Source organism: Bos taurus, chromosome 10 (assembly GCF_002263795.3).
Source record: "Bos taurus isolate L1 Dominette 01449 registration number 42190680 breed Hereford chromosome 10, ARS-UCD2.0, whole genome shotgun sequence".
In the NCBI taxonomy this organism is placed as follows: domain Eukaryota; kingdom Metazoa; phylum Chordata; class Mammalia; order Artiodactyla; family Bovidae; genus Bos; species Bos taurus.
The window spans coordinates 72,190,512-72,207,559 of NC_037337.1; the positions used below are offsets into that span (position 1 = coordinate 72,190,512).

The window sequence follows — 17,048 nt, forward strand, 5'->3', positions numbered from 1 at the left end:
ATAGCAGGCCCCTACTTCTCCTCCAATTCTTAGCTCAAATATCTTCTCCAAAGGTCTTACCCAAGACCTCTCTTAAGTAGCCCACGCTTCATTCCTTACCTCAAACCTTTCTTTATTCAGAGCACTTGTCAGTTTATGTATTTTATTTATTATGTCTTGTTTTTTTGTCCAACTCCCTTGGAATTATAGGGTCAATGAGAGCAGGAATCCTGCCTCTTTCACTTCTGTATCCCTAGTTATGAAGCTATGGCAATAGTCCAACTGAGAGGTGATGGTGATTTTAACTAGGATAATAGTAGTGGTGATTAAATAGAGTCATATTCAGGATGTATTTTAGATATAGAGCCAAACAGACTTGCTGAAGAGTTGGATATTGGTAAAGAAGCGTGGAGGCATGATTTATTCCTGGGATTTTAACCTAAGCCACTAGTTAGATGGTGGTGCCATACGCTGAGGTGGAAAACAGGAGGCGCAGGTTTAAAGGCAGGTGTGTTGGGTGAGTTAAATTTGAGAGGCCTATTACGTGTTCCAGTGAACATAGCAAGCGGGTAGTTAGATATTCAAGTGTGGGTATATCCAGTTAAGTGGGGTAAAGGTAACGCCTGAAGATAAAATGTTGGAATTTACTAGTATAATAAATATAGGTGTATATGTATGTGTGTGTGTATATGTATATACACATATATATTTAAAATATATATTGCCAAAGGACCAAGTGAAATCACCTATTAATAGGGTTTATGGAAACAAGAGGGGAGCCAGAGACTGATTCCTGGGGCAATCCAACATTTAGAAGTCTGTCAGAGAAAAAAGAAGCTGCAAATAAAATCATGAAAGAGTAGCCAGTAAGATGCAAGCCAGAAGCGTCTAGTTTCACTGACGTCCCCCAAAAGAAACTATTACAATGTTGGAGGATTGCTCCATATCTTTTAGTCAGAACAAATATATTATTATTAATAAAAGAGCTATTATTCTTCCCTGGTGGCTCAGATGGTAAAGAATCCATGCAGTACAGGAAACCCAGGTTCGATCCCTGGGTTGGGAATGGCAGCCTCTGGAGAAGGGAATGGCAACCCACTCCTGTATTCTTGCCTGGAGAATTCCACGGACAGAGGCTGGCAGGCTACAGTCCATGGAGTCTCAAAGAGTCTGACACGACTAAGTAACACGTTCAGAGTTTAACAGTTCTTTTATTGATTGTATACGAAACAAAACAGCATGTATCTTTAGCAGAAAGGTAAAATATGGGCTATTACTTTTTTCATATGTAACTTTGTGTTCTCAACATTTTAAGGAAAGTCTGTTATTTTCTTTGTATATATTTTGTATTCCCATATAGGTTTAATTCCTGCTATGAATTAATTCTGTCACGTTTTTGTACGTGGGACTTCAGAACATATGGTATTACAGGAGTGAAAGTAAAACGTGTCATCAAGGTTAATAACCGTATTCTGAGACTAAAATTTGAAGAGAAATTCCAAAAGTTTTTGGACAATGAACATATGCATGATTCAGAGTAAGAAGCTAACTTCCATAAGAAACATTTTTACAACAGCCTGCTTTTATTTTGTAACAACAACAAAAAGTCTTTCTGGTTAAAAGTTTATAGTATTGAAAATATCCTTGTTAGTAAAGCATCTTCCTGACTAGGATGACCTCATGGTTTATCCACACTGAAGCTCTTTTTGAGACTGAGGAGGAGTGGAAATTTAAGAATGACACTCAGCATAAATGGGAAATATCCTGGCTAGGGCATATTGTCATCCTACCTGTGGCCAGGCTTTTTTGAAATCAATTCTAAAACTTTTTTTGTATTAATTATTCTTAAGGAGCTATCGAAAGATGCTGGAATGCCTTTTTTATGTTTTTGATCCTGAAATTACAGTGAAGAAAAAGCATCTGCTACAAATACTTGAAAAAGGATTCAAAGACAGTGAAACAAGCAAGGTAGCATAAAATGTTATTCAAAATAATGCTTTCTTCCTGATGAATAAAGCTCTGCCACTGATTAAGCATAGTTTGATTATCAATCCTTTCATTTATATTTATAGCAAACTTCTACTGTTTCACAAAAAAGTTAGTGCTATCCTGAAAAGTACAGTCCCTCAGTACTCAAGAGGGATTGGTTCCAGGACCTCCCACAAATACTGAAATCCAAGGATGCTCAAGTCCCTTATATGAAATGGTGTTCTGTTGGCATATAGCCTATGTACTTCCTTCTGTATACTTTAAATCATCTTTAGATTACTTATAATACCTAATATAATGTAAATGCTATTTAAAGAGTTATAAATACAATATAAATTTTGTGTAAATAATTGTAGAAGCAGGGCAAACTTAAGTTTTGCTTTTTGGAACTTTACGAAATTCTTTTTTTTTTTTTCCCAAGTATTTTCAATCTACAGTTGGTTTAATCATGAATTATTTTACCTTTATGATTGCCTATTTAATCTTTTTAGGCATCTTACATTTTATATTGTGATTCTTTTGTGAATGATCTTGAAATCCACTTCTTTAATCTGTTTTAAATACTCCAAGATTTTCTCCATCTTGAAAAAAATCATTCACTTAACACTGCCGTGCTTTCTGTCATCCTGTTTTTCTCTTTACTTTTACTACCACCATTTCTTTATTCTCCACTTCATCTTCCCCACCTTGATACTGATACTGTTTTATCTTTGATCACTCATGAGCTCCAAAACATCCAATCAACCTTTCTCAGTCCTCCACCCACTTGATGAGACAGCTGGAGTACACGGGTATAGAGCAGTATTTCCTAATCCTTTTCTCATTGTGGCACACATAACCTGAAAATATTGCTGCATTTGAATCTTGGCTTTCCTACTGACCAGCTGGGTGACTTCACCTCTCTGTGCCTGTTTGATCCTTTCTGGCAAATGAGGGTAATAATAGTATCTCCTTCACAGAGTGGTGAGGATTTAGTAAGATATACATGATAAAGTTCTTGGATACTTGTTCATAGCATCATTAGTCACAATAGCCAAAAAGCAGAAAGAATTCAAATGTCCATTAACGGATGCATGGATAAATAAAATGTGGTATATACATACAATAGAATATTATTCAGTCATAAGAAATGAAATTCTGATACATGCTATAGCATGGACGAACCTTGCAAACATTATATTAAGTAAAAGAAACAAGCCACTAGGGGACAAATATTGTCTGATCCTGCTTACATAAAGTATCTAGAATAGACAAATTGGTAGAGACAGAAAGTAGACGTTTCCAGGAGTTGGAGAGGATAGAGGGATGGAGAGTTATTGTTTAATGAGTATACAGCTTTAATTTGGAATGAAATTCTGGAAATAGGTAGTGGTGATAGTTGTACAACATTGTGAGTATACTAATACCAATGAATTATACACTTAAAAATGGTAGCTTTTACCTTTTTTTTTTTTACCACAATAAAATAAAGATAGTATAGAAAAACCCAAACAAACTTTTTGGCCAACCTAGTAATTTCAAAACTCCGAGATAGTGACAAGGAGGAGCAGACCTGAGTCTAAATCATGACTTTACAATTTCTGCTTCAGTCTTAAACAGATTATATAATCTCTCTTAGCTCTAGTTATTTTTAACTGATAAAAACAGATTGTTTCTTTTTTTTTAAGAGCTGCTTTCACAGCAAGTAATATGAATATTCCTGATAAAATACTTTTAAAGAAATAACTCTAGTCACAATGCAAGCTAAAATTTCCATACATTAGTACAATCAGATATATCTGGAAAATAATGTAGACTATTAGACTAATTATTAGACTGTTTATTTAAATAAGAATCTTCAGTGTAATATCCACTGAATATTATATTTCATAGATCTATTTGCATATACATTTAAAATACATGAATGGTTTCATGGAATGAAGTTGTCCCTAAAGTTTATCTACTTCTTTTCGTGAGTGACCTGAAGGTTCCTTGCCCAGACACATGGACATAAAGTGATAAACCATCTGTAGTAAAGTTGAAATATTGTCAATCTTATAAAAATTCTCAGACTTTGCTTTTTCTTTATAGCTGCCTCTCAGAAAAGAAGCTGTCATTCTTGCTAATAGCTTAAGTATATGTGAGTGTCCCAGAATTGAAATACTACAGCAAAAGTACAAGGATGAGAAGAAAAACTCTCTTGAGCATGAGCTCTTCAGACATGGTATTATAAATACGCAGTTTCTGAACTTTTAAGCTCTGAGTCTTCAAATTCATTAATTACTTTCATAACATTTTTGATGCTTGATTTTATCAACCTGGGAAGTTTTCTGAAACCCCTTTTATTTAGTATTTAGTGTTTAGTATTTATTTATTTAGTATTTAGTAGTGAGGTAATACATGACTTTCTGATCTACTACTTAGTCTGTCAACAAATATTTACTGAGTGATTATTATCAGCAACATCAATAGCATGAGATTCATTTGTTACTCATATTTAATCTCTCTTATATGAAATAAACACTTTTCACAATATGCTTTTGTTCATTAAGATGTGTCCTAAAAATATGTATATGTTATACACACTCACCATACAAACCCCAGATTCACTGGAAAGAGAAAAGAGAACTCTGCCCTTTTATGTAATAATCATCATATAAAGCACTCGGGAAGTCAGGCCTTATTTGTCCTTAATTAACAAAATATAAGATGGTAAAAAAACCTGGTTATAAATCTAAAATTGGCAAAAGACCTTTTCCCAGTCTCAGGGTCTTATTTCCAGTGAGTTGGCTCTTCACATCAAGTGGCCGAAGTATTGGAACTTCAGCTTTTCAGCATCAGTCCCTCCAATGAGTATTCAAAATTGATTTCCTTTAGGACTGACTGGTTTGATCTTGCAGTTCAAGGGACAAAACAGTTAGGTTCTCCCGATTTACATTTCATAGCTTGTACATAGTTTTAAGAAGTACCTGAATACTTTATGCATAGTAATTACAAGTTACTTCATAGGATTCAGTGACTCTAGAGATTCCTAGAAGTTGGTGAATTTCAAGGTTCCTTAATAATTTAAGGGAAAGGAAATGTTCACCATTCAGTAGACATATTGAGTGCTATGTGCTAGATACTGATGATACAGGGATGAATTTTTACCCAGTTAACAAGAACAACAAATTTCTTAAATTACTTCATGAAAATATTGTTAAATATTGCCTTATTTCCTTCTTTCTTGTCTGTAAAACTTTGCTTGATATAGTCACAGGAATCCTCTTTTATAACCATTTTATTTATTCAACAAATATTTATTGAGCTCCTCTATTTTGGATCAAGCAGTGTGCTATGTGCTGTACGGATAGCTAGGATCCCTACCTTTACAGAATAAATATACAATCAAGTCTGGGGCCAGGAAGGAAGGTAAAATTGGAAAATTGTTAAGATGAATTCATGTTAAAATGTTTTGTTTTTTCATATTAGGCATCCTCCTGATTACAAAGGTTTTCCTTGGCCAGAGTGTTCAGGCTCATGATCACGACTCCATCAGTCAAGCCAACTACCCAATGATTAATTCAGTGTTCATTCCTCGAAAATATTTACTAAGTATGTCTGCCATGAAATAAATCTTTTTTCATCTTTCTGACTACAGAATATTTTCATTTAATAAAGATATGCTTATAATTTAACCTCTATCTAACAAAGCTTATAAACTTCTCTGTAAAACCATGTTCCTAGCCACTAATGAACTTCTGTATTTCTGTTCCCTACTTCAATGACAGTTTTATATTTCTGTGCATAGATATTTTATTTTGTAAAAGTTTCTTTTCTATTTTATACACACACATATGTGCATAATATATTGTATGTATTTCAAAAGATAGAGCCTACCCAACTTTTAACAACAAAGGTTTTAGAGTAATATATTTATCAAAAACTATATGGTCAAATTCTGATTAGAAAAGTGAAAAAGTAAGAAAAAGAAAAGAATATGAATAAAACTAAACCCTACTAGTCTGTATAGTGAAAGGGTGACTAGTCTTGATAGAATTAAGAAATTATCGAGGATGGTAGGAAGATAGAAAAAAACCTCAATAACATGATATTTTGAGTTTGTTGTTTATTAATCTGTGTAAGGGTGAAAAGTGTATGTTACGTTTCACTTTGAAGAGCGTTTATTTATTTTGCTTGTTTTTATTTTTATTTTATCCTAGATTCTATCATGGGACAAAGAAACTGTGATTGCAGTGTTCGGCAGTGCAAGTGGTTTGTCTTTGATCATGACCTTGTTTTGCCTGAATACATCGTGGAATTTGAGTATATTACAGTGGTATGAATGCATTTTTAAAACTGGAATTCCTTAAATGAGAACAGAACAGTAATTTGAAGCCTAATAATGTTATGTCGAGTTTATGCTATATTATATGTACAGGCATACCTCAGAAATATTGTGGGTTCAGTTTCAGACCCTGCAATAAAGTAAATATTGCAATAGTCACACTAATTTTTGGTTTCCCAGTGCATGTAAAACTTGCCTTTATACTTACTGTAGTCTATTACGTATGAAATGTCTAAAAAATATACATACCTTCATAAAACAGTAGACTTTATTGCTAAAAAATGTGAATCATCATCTGAGCCCAGTGAGTCATAACCTTTTTGCTGCTAGAGGATCTTGGCTCCATGTTGATGGCTGCTGACTAATCAGGTGGTAGTTGCTGAAGATAACTGGTAGCTGTGACAATTTCTTAAACTAAGGTAACAATGAAGTTTGCTGCATGTGTTGTCTTTTCCTTTCATGAATGACCTATCTGTAGCATTGCAGTGCTGTTTGATAGCATTTTACGCACAGAACTTTTTTCAGAATTGGAGTCAGTCCTCTCAGATCCTTCCACTGCTTTACCAACTAAGTTTATGAAGTATCCTAAATCCTTTGTTGTCACTTCAACAGTCTTCACAGCATCTTCACCAGGAGTGGAAACCATATTCTTTGCTCATCTGTAAGAAGAAACTCCTCATCTGTAAGGTTTTATCACGAGATTGTAGGATTTCAGTCATATCTTGGGCTCTATGTCTAGTTCTGTTGCTGTTTCCACTATATCTGCAAATGCTTCCTCCACTGAAGTCTTGAAAGAAAGAAAGTGAAGTCGCTCAGTCATGTCTGACTCTTTGCAACCCCATGGACTGTAGCCTACCAGGCTCCTCCGTCCATGGGATTTTCCAGGCAAGAGTACTGGAGTGGGTTGCTGTTTCCTTCTCCAGAGGATCTTCCTGACCCAGGGATCAAACCCGGGTCTCCCACATTGTAGGCAGATGCTTTACCATCTGAGCCACAAGGGAAGTCTTAACTTAAATTCCTGTTACTGTTGATATTTTGAACTCTCCATGAATCACGTATGTTCTTAATGACATATAGGATGGTAAATCCTTTCCAAAAAGTTTTCAATTTCCTTTGCTCAGATAACCTCAGGAAAATCTCTATCTGGGGAAGCTATTGTTGTTGTTGTTGTTCAGTTGCTCAGTTGTGTCCGACTCTTTGCAACTCCATGGACTACAGTACGCCAGGCTTCCCTGTCCTTTACCATCTCCTGGAGTTTACTCAAACTCATGTCCATTGAGTCAGTGATGCCATCCAACCATCTCGTCCTCTGTTATCCCCTTCTCCTCCTGCCTTCAGTCTTTCCCAGCATCAAGGTCTTTTCTAATGAATCAGCTCTTCACATCAAGTGACCAAAGTATTGGAGTTTCAGCTTCAGCATCAGTCCTTCCAATGAAAATTCAGGACTGATTTCCTTTAGGATAGACTAGTTTGATCACTTTGCAGTCCAAGGAACTCTCAAGAGTCTTCTCCAACACCACAGTTCAAAAGCATCAGTTCTTTGGTGCTCAGTTTTCTTTATAGTCCAACTCTCACATCCATACATGACTACTGGAAAACCATAGCTTTGATTAGATGGACCTTTGTAATCAAAGTTATGTCTCTGGTTTTTAATACACTGTCTGGGTTTGTCATAGCTTTTCTTCCAAGGAGCAAGCATCTTTTAATTTAATGGCTGCAGTCACCATCTGCAGTGATTTTGGAGCCCAAGAAAATAAAATCTGTCACTATTTCCATTGTGTCCACATCTCTTTGCCATAAAGAGATGGGACCAGATGCCATGAGTTTTTTGAATGTTGTTTTAAGCCAGCTTTTTTCACTGTCCTCTTTCACCTTCATCAAGAGGCTCTTTAGTTCCTCTTTGCTTTCTGCCATAAGGGTGGTGTCATCTGTATATCTGAGGTTATTGATATTTCTCCTGGTACTCTTGATTCCAGCTTGTGCTTCATCCAGCCTGGCATTTCTCATGATGCACTCTGCATATAAGTTAAATAAGCAGGGTGACAATATGTAGCCTTGACATACTTCTTGCTCAATTTAGAACCAGTCTGTTGTTCTGTGCCTGGTTCTAACTGTTGCTTCTTGACCTGCATACAGGTTTCACAGGAGGCAGGTCAGGTGGCCTCAAATTCCCATCTCTTGAAGAATTTTCTACATTTTGTTGTGACCCACGCAGTCAAAGTCTTTAGCATGGTCAATGAAGCAGAAGTAGATATTTTTCTGGAATCCTCTTGATTTTTCTATGATCCAGTGGATACTTGGAATTTGATCTCTGGTTCCTCTGCCTTTTCTAAGCCCATTTGAACATCTGGAAGTTCTCAGTTCACGTACTGTTGAAGCCTAGCTTGGAGAATTTTGAGCATTACTTTGCTAGCATGTGAAATGAGTGCAGTTGTGCAGTAGTTTGAACATTCTTTGGCACTGCCCTTCTTTGAGATTGTAATTAAAAACTGGCAACTATAGCCTTATGAAATGTATTTCTTAAATAATAAGACTTGAAAGTAGAAATTAGTCCTTGATCCATGGGCTGCAGAAGGAATGTTATGTTAGTGAGCATGAAAGCAGTGTAAATCTCATTGCACATCTCCATCAGAGCTCTTGGGTAACCAGGTTCATTGTCAATAGGCAGCAGTATTTTAAAAGAAATCCTTTTTTTTTTTTTTCTGAGCAGTAGGTCTAGACAGGGGTCTTAAAATATTCAGCAAACCATGTTGTAAACAAATGTGCTGTCATCCAGGCTTTTTTGGTCCCATTTATAGATCACAGGTAGAGTAGATTTAGCATAATTCTTAAGTGCCGTAGGGTGTCCAGAAAGGTAAATGAGCATTAGCTTCAACTAAAAGAGCCCCTAACAAGAGAGTCAGCTTGACCTTTGAATCTCTAAAGCTGAGCACTGACTTCAGTGCTATGAAAATCCTAGATGGCATCTTCTTTTAATAGAAAATCCTAGATGGCATCTTCTAATAGAGTGCTGTCTCATCTATATTGAAAATCTATGTATTAGTGTAGTTACCTATATTAGTGATCTTAGCTAGATATTCTGGATATCTTGCGGCAGCTTCTACATCAGCACTTGCTGATTCACTTTGCTCTCTATGTTATGGAGATCTCTTCTTTCCTTAAACTTCATGAACCAGGCTCAGCTAGCTTCAAACTTTTCTTCTGCAACTTTCTGACCTCTCTCAGCCTTCATAGAATTGAAGAGAGGATTTTTCTGTGGTTTAGGCTTTGACTAAAGGGAATATTGTGACTGATTTGATCTTCCATCCAGAGCACAAAATCATTTTCCATATCAGTAATAAGACTATTTCACTTCACTGGAGTGGTACTTTTAATTTTCTTCAAAACTTCTCCTTTGCATTCAAAACTTGACTGTTTGGAGCAAGAGGCATAGCTTTCAGCCTGTCTCAGTGTTCAACATGCCTTCCTCACTAAACTCAGTCATTCTAGCTTTTGATTTAAAGTGAGAGGTATGTGACTTTTCCTTTCACTTGAGCAGTGAGAAGCCATTCTAAGGTAATTAATTGCCTAAATTTTAATTTTAAGATTGTTCTATCTCAGGGAATGCTATGCTAAGTCACTTCAGTCGTTTCCAACTTTGTGACCCCATAGACGGCAGCCCACCAGGCTCCCCCGTCCCTGGGATTCTCCAGGCAAGAACACTGGAGTGGGCTGCCATTTCCTTCTCCAATGCATGAAAGTGAAAAGTGAAAGTGAAATCGCTCAGTCGTGTCCAGCTCTTAGCGACCCCATGGATTGCAGCCTGACAAGGCTCCTCCGTCCATGGGATTTTCCAAGCAAGAGTACTGGAGTGGGGTGCCATTGCCTTCTCCGATCTCAGGGAATAGGGAGGCCCAAAGAGAGGGAGAGAGGCAGGGAAATGGCTGGTCAATGGAGTACTCCAAACACAGTTCACTGTCTTATATGAGCATGGTTTGTGGCAACCCAAAAGCATTACAATAGTAACATCACAGATCACCATAACAAATATAATCTTAGTGAAAAACTTTGAAATATTATGAGGATTACCAGATGTGACAGAGACATGAAGTGAGCAAATGCTGTTGGAAAATAGCACCAATAGACTTGATTGATGCCTTCAATTTGTTAGAAATCCAATAAAGTAAAATGCAACAGAATGAGGTATGCCTAATATATAAATGTAAAGTGATTATTCTGTGAGGGATTTAATTTTCAAAGAAAATCATTATGACACCTAATTTTTTTATTTTGAAAATATATTACATGAGTAGTATATAGCTGTAGTCTCACTAGAAAAAATTCAAACTTATTGCAAAATATAGAATACACATGATGGGGAGCACATGTATACCTATGATGGATTCATTTTGATATTTGGCAAAACTAATACAATTATGTAAAGTTTAAAAATAAAATAAAATTATAAAAAAAAAAAATAAAAATACATTAAAAAAAAAAAAAAAAGAATACACATGAAAATCTGCTTTCACCTCAGTCCTACCCCACTCCCTTTCATTAAGGCATTCACTGTTAATAGCTTTGTGGGTTTGCTTTCAATCTTTTTTACTCTATTTTGAAATATTATCTTTATTATTAAAATTATTTTAATATATACAGATCCTTATATTCTATTCCATTGATCTCTTGGTCTAATCTTGGACCCCTACCATCTTGTTTTCGTTATTACAACCGGATGATATGTTTGGATATGTGATAAGGCAAATTCTCTTCCACTTATTTTTTTAAAAATTTCTTGGCTATTCTTGAACATTAGAAGGGCATGGAAACCCACTCCAGTATTCTTGCTTGTAGAATCCCATGGACAGAGGAGCCTGGCGGGCTGTGGTCCATTGGGTTGCAGAGTCGGACATGACTGAAGCGACCTAGCATGCACGCACACATTCTTGACCGTTTTCATTCCCAAATTAAATTTTGAAACATCTTGTTAAGTTCTATTTAAATGTCCTACTAGGATTTGATTGTAAGTGTATTGAATTTAAATTTAATTTGGGGTGAACTGACTTCTGTGTAGTATTGGGCCTCTCATCCAGGAACATGATAACGTTATTCCATTTACTCAAGTCCTGTCCCATATTTTCCTTTATATGGGTCTTAAACATTTCTTTTTATATTTCTTGTATAGTTCTGGGCATTTATATTTTATGTTGTTATGAAGAGAATTCTATCAGTCAAATACACTCCCAGCAAAAGACACAGAAACCCAAACAAACAGAAAACAAAATAACTGAAATAACAAGAAGTGGAGAGGCCAAGTCCCTGCTGTTGTGACTGACTTCACAACAAAGTGATGTCAGCAAAGATAAGAGCTCCATCATCCTGCTTGCCCCTTTATGAGCTGTTTTAATCTGAAGATCAAATGTTTCCTTTAACTCTGGGAAGTTTCCTTTTCTTAATTCCTTTATCATTACTTCTCTTCTGTTCTCTGTTAAGCCCTCTCGAACTCCTATTTGGTAAACATTGAACATTCTGAACTGTTTCCCCCAATGTATTTTAATTTTTTTTCTCTGTATTTTACATTTCCATCTTTAAATTCTTTGTTGTGAAAGATGCCCTCTATATTAGCTTCCACACAGTTAATTTGATTTGCTGTAGATGTATCCATTTGGTTTCTCAGGACATTTATTGAATATTTCATACTTCACTAATTGTTTTTATGGTGACTTTGAAGCATTTACCCTTTTTTTTTTTTCTATAGCCATCTATTCTTTTATAGATGTTTTGTTCTCCTAGATTTTAAAAAGAATTCTCTTATGGACCATTTTGGTTTTTTGTAGAGCCATTTCTGTTTGTTCATGTTGTTTTGGCCCAGTCATCCACAATTCTTATGATAACTGAAGTGCCTAATAATTACCTAGCGCTTCCTCCTGCACTTTACTTGTTCACTCTAAACACCAGGTTTCTTGGAGTCTGCTCTTTGAAGTGGTTATCTCCTGCATATATTTTGGCTGCAGGTTACATTTCTGCTTCTTATTTGTCAGTTCAGTCCCTTCTAATTTATATTTCACAACTTTTAGTATTTTGTTGGTGCCCTCTCCACTGTTATAAACTATTTTTTAAATGTCTTTTGCCAGTTTTAAGGAATTTTCAGGAGGAGGGGATGAACACACCCATTCTTAGTCCACAATTTTAATCTGTTCTCATAGATTTCCTAATGTGATACAGATGATCATAGATATTACTATAAATGGAAAAAGTTTTAATTCATCTTTCCTACATAGCTTATTTTTCAAAATGATAAATACAGCAACCAGATTTTCAATGTTTTTAATAAATTTTTTAGGTCAAGGCTCACTCTTTATTTTCTTCATTCAACAATGTTATTCTAGAAGAAAGCAAAAAAAATTCAGAAGGATCAGTATTGTCCCAGGATTTGAAATTTGATGATGAAGTTATAAAAATGGATCCCAGGATCAAGCCCAGACCAAAACTTATTAGTTTGGATGATAAAACAATACTTTCCCTTGCCAAGACTAGTGTTTATGGTCATATTGTGGTGAGTATTACGAGGAAATTCTATAGATATTAAGATATTCTGAGATATTAAGCTTCCTTCTATATCTTGACTTTCAGTCTGTCCATTTCAAATCTGCTACCATTCTATCCAGACTCCCTTTATCACCAACCTAGATACTTCCATGGGGCTATTACACAATTTCAGGAGGTACCATGCACATAATATTCTATTAATGTGCTCTTTGGATGGCATTCAGTATATAGCTAAGTATAACTCAATACAAGGGGTGTGTGCATGTGTGTGTGTGTGTGTGTGTGTGTGTGCGTGTGTATGTGTTGGGGTGGGGGTGCATGCCTACGAGAGCTATGCAACAGAGGTTTTGTCCTACTTCCGCTGCAAGGCCACAACCCATTCTCCATACTGAAGCCAGAGTAGTCTTTTCAAGTGCAAATCTGATTTGTCATCCCTCACCACTCCGATATGAAATGCACAAATGCTTTTCATTGTTTTAAAAATAAAACCAAAGTCCTTAATATGGCCTATAAGGTTTTATATGACCTGGTCCCAGGCCTGTCTTTTCAGGCTCTTCTCATATTACCCTCCCTGTAGCAATCTGTAGTCAGCCTCCTTTTTGTTTCCTAAATGTATCGTTTACAGCCACACAGAGTCTCCACACTAGCTACTTCATCTGCACAGAATGTTTTCACATGACCCTGTTTCTCTTACTTAGCTCCCACACATTTTAGATCTATACTTAAGCATTAAGTCCTTCTCTTACCTATAGGTCTAATCAAGAATATAAGTAAGATTCCTTTGTCATGTGTTCTGTATCCTTCCTAAACTATAAATTCCACAGGGACAGAGGCTATGGCTGTTCTTAGTCATTTATATTGCCAGCATGAGGGTAACAATATAAGACTGTGCAGTGTGCATTGCACAGAAGGGCCACATCTAAGGGGCAACTTCTAAATATACAGTAGTGAAGGAGATCAGCCCTAGGATTTTTTTGGAAGGAATGATGCTAAAGCTGAAACTCCAGTACTTTGGCCACCTCATGCGAAGAGTTGACTCATTGGAAAAGACTCTGATGCTGGGAGGGATTGGGGGCAGGAGGAGAAGGGGACGACAGAGGATGAGATGGCTGGATGGCATCACTGACTCAATGGACATGAGTCTGAGTGAACTCCGGGAGTTGGTGATGGACAGGGAGGCCTGGCGTGCTGCGGTTCATGGGGTCACAAAGAGTCAGACACGACTGAGTGACTGATCTGATCTGATCTGATCTGATATTTACTACAACAACTTTCTGATGACTGGTGGTGGAATTTCTTTTACTAACAAAATCAGTCTATTGTGACAGTTATCTAAAAGCCGGAAATAAAAGTGTCTTGAGGTAAGGATGCCTTTTTATAATTTACTCATAAATACTGTGTGGACCAGCTAGCACAATACCTAGCACATATGAGATACTCATTGGATATTTGTTCTAAAACAGAATGTCTGAGTGGTTCTTACAGAAAAAGTGAGTTGTCTGCTTGAACCTACAGAAGGAAGGAGTAAACAAATTGATATTACTTGATAAATGCTAACAATACTTAAGACAAGGTGTTCTTACTTGACATATCTTTCTATGCATTTACTGAAAACTGAGGTACAGATAAAAATTCAGAAATTATTTTTATCTTGAAAGTCAATTACTTGGCTCCATTTTGACATTTTTAAATCCATTGTTTACGATGACAGTTTTTTCCAAATGATTATGTGAAGCAGAAAGAGAATGCAAAACATATATTTTAAAATAATAAATGAGCTCAACAGTTTTCAGTCTGCTTCTAAAAATATTCAAAACATCTTTTTAAGATAGTTTATGAAATTGCTTTGGTAAAACTGTATTAGCATCATCCACCAAATCTTCAAGTCTAGATTAAGTCTACTTTCAGTTCAGTTCAGTTCAGTTCAGTTCAGTCGCTCAGTTGTGTCCGACTCTTTGCGACCCCATGAATCGCAGCACACCAGGCCTCCCTATCCATCACCAACTCCCAGAATTCACTCAGACTCACGTCCATCGAGTCAGTGATGTGCCATCCATCTAAAGTCTACTTTAGAGAATTATTATCAGAGATGAAGTAAAACTTTATAGCATGATAGCAATATCACCATCTTTATCATAAATATGCAATATACTTAATACAGGAACAATCTTCCAGCTGACACTATGGAGAAATTGTTTCTGAACTATAACGTCAAGATTTCATATTTGAGTAATACATTTTTTATAATAAAGCCTCAATAGGAAAGGTTTAATAAATCAGTGTTCTGATAGGATTGAGCTTCTAAAACATGTATTCCTATAGATTTAAAGAGATTAAATAAAAGTAAAAAAAATAGCACCAGAAGCTAGGTCTTTTTTATTATCTTTGGTTTGTAAGATAAGCAGAAAGGAGAAGAATTTAAGACTTTGGAATATCTAGGCCAGTGTGACCTCCACCTGACTATTAATTTGGTCAGTACCCGTAACATAAGAATTTAAGAATTCATCTTAAATTTGTCTATATTTCTTAAAAGCCAGAAAGTTTTCTACAGTTTCCAGTAAGAATTCTAGATATTAGAAGAAGGATATTTAGACATCACACCCTTTTTTCTCCTTTATTTGTGCCATTACTATAAGAGAAATTGAAGGTACACATGTATTATTTTCTTTTCAGTTATCCCCACTAGATTGAGTTTTATGAAGACATCCATAAAAATAAATAAAATATATAGAAATGAAAAGCCTAGAGTAATATAATTTTATATTCTCTTACAGCACAATTAAATACTAAAAATTAGAGTTGTTATAAGTCTGGCTTTTGCACTGATTTATTCATCTAGCATTTACTGAGAATTTGCTATATATTAGCCATTGAAGCAAGTATTAGGTGTTCAATGAATAAGTTTTCTTCCCTGCTCCAAGGGTGTTATTTTAGTGAAGGAGACAGATATATAAACAAATACAAGACATTTAGAGCTGCTGGGAGAGGTCCACAGAAAGAGGTGGGTTTGTGTGAATTTCTGAAGGATATGGAAGATTTCATTGTTTTTGTCTTCCATGCAGAGGCATACTTTATCTGTAAGCACATGGTTTTGAAAGACCAAGTGTCTTATCTAGGGTGTGTGATGGTGGGAATATAGGTGTAGAATACAAAGATACCTGAGACTGTGACTGAAAGAATGAGAGGTTAGAGGCACATTAGGACTCTTTGCGACCCTATGGACTATAGCCTGCCAGGCTACTCTGTCCAAGGAATTCTCCAGGCAGTACTGGATTGGGTTGCCATGCGCTCCTCCACGGGATCTTCCCCACCCAGAGATCAAACCCACGTCTCTTCTGTCTCCTGCATTAGCAGGTGGGTTCTTTACCACTAGTGCCACCTGGGAAGCCCATGCAGATATCAGAGTCACCCCTAAATATAAAAATATGGTAACAGTCATTTTCATATAGCCCAGGATCAAAGGGGCAGGGAACATCTGGGTCAGTTTGTGGTGCAGAGACTTAAACACTCTCTCAACTCCTTCTTTGACGTTGTATCTTCTTTGACGTTGTATCCTCCCACTGTAACCCCCTCAGCCTTTCTTCATTAGTCCAGGGCCCTCATTTGGTTCCCTGTAATCAGGGTATATCCTTGCCATCCCCTCTCCTGTGAGGCAACCTAGCCAATACCCAAAATCTTTAGGGCCTACATTGTTCACCAGCTAGCCTGAGAAATAGAACTGCCCTAATGAATATAACAACAAAATATTTACTCATCTTCTAAAAAGAATTTCATGCCAATTATTAGTAAACTTAGAGCAAGTGGAAAATCAGATTAATCAAGTACCAGGTCCAATGCTGCTATTATAAACTTCATCTTGTAAAATCAGATTATAAAAACAGACTGTACCTTTAAAATCAGATTTTTTTCTCATTGGCTTTCTCTTAATGTTATTTAATAGCTACAATTAGAATATAACTTGTCTTACTTTTTATTTACATTTTATTTTACTTTAGAGTCTGAATCTACATGGAAACAGCTTGAGTAAATTGAGAGATCTCTCCAAGTTAACAGGACTTCGAAAACTTAATATCAGCTTTAACGAATTTACTTGTTTAGATGATGTATACCACCTGGTAAGAACTTTTTTGAAATTATATAAGTAAAATAAAATTATTAATTTAATGGATAAATTATTTTTGTAATAATGACCTCATCTATACCATATTAAAGATATATAGCCCAAATTAGGAACAAAGCATACATA

The 17,048-nt window shown here is 36.0% G+C and overlaps 1 protein-coding gene across 2 annotated transcripts in view; it reads left to right on the top strand.

The window, feature by feature from the left end:
• The window catches only part of LRRC9 (leucine rich repeat containing 9), a 120,925-nt gene that overhangs the window by 41,927 nt on the left and 61,950 nt on the right, over positions 1 to 17,048 (top strand). For both annotated transcript variants that reach the window (XM_024998076.2, XM_059890884.1), the window contains exons 11-17: positions 1,340 to 1,516; positions 1,830 to 1,947; positions 4,039 to 4,171; positions 5,419 to 5,541; positions 6,150 to 6,265; positions 12,597 to 12,809; positions 16,798 to 16,917. In XM_024998076.2, the coding sequence (XP_024853844.1) occupies positions 1,340 to 1,516; positions 1,830 to 1,947; positions 4,039 to 4,171; positions 5,419 to 5,541; positions 6,150 to 6,265; positions 12,597 to 12,809; positions 16,798 to 16,917 (1,000 nt within the window). The remainder of the gene's footprint in view (positions 1 to 1,339; positions 1,517 to 1,829; positions 1,948 to 4,038; positions 4,172 to 5,418; positions 5,542 to 6,149; positions 6,266 to 12,596; positions 12,810 to 16,797; positions 16,918 to 17,048) is intronic.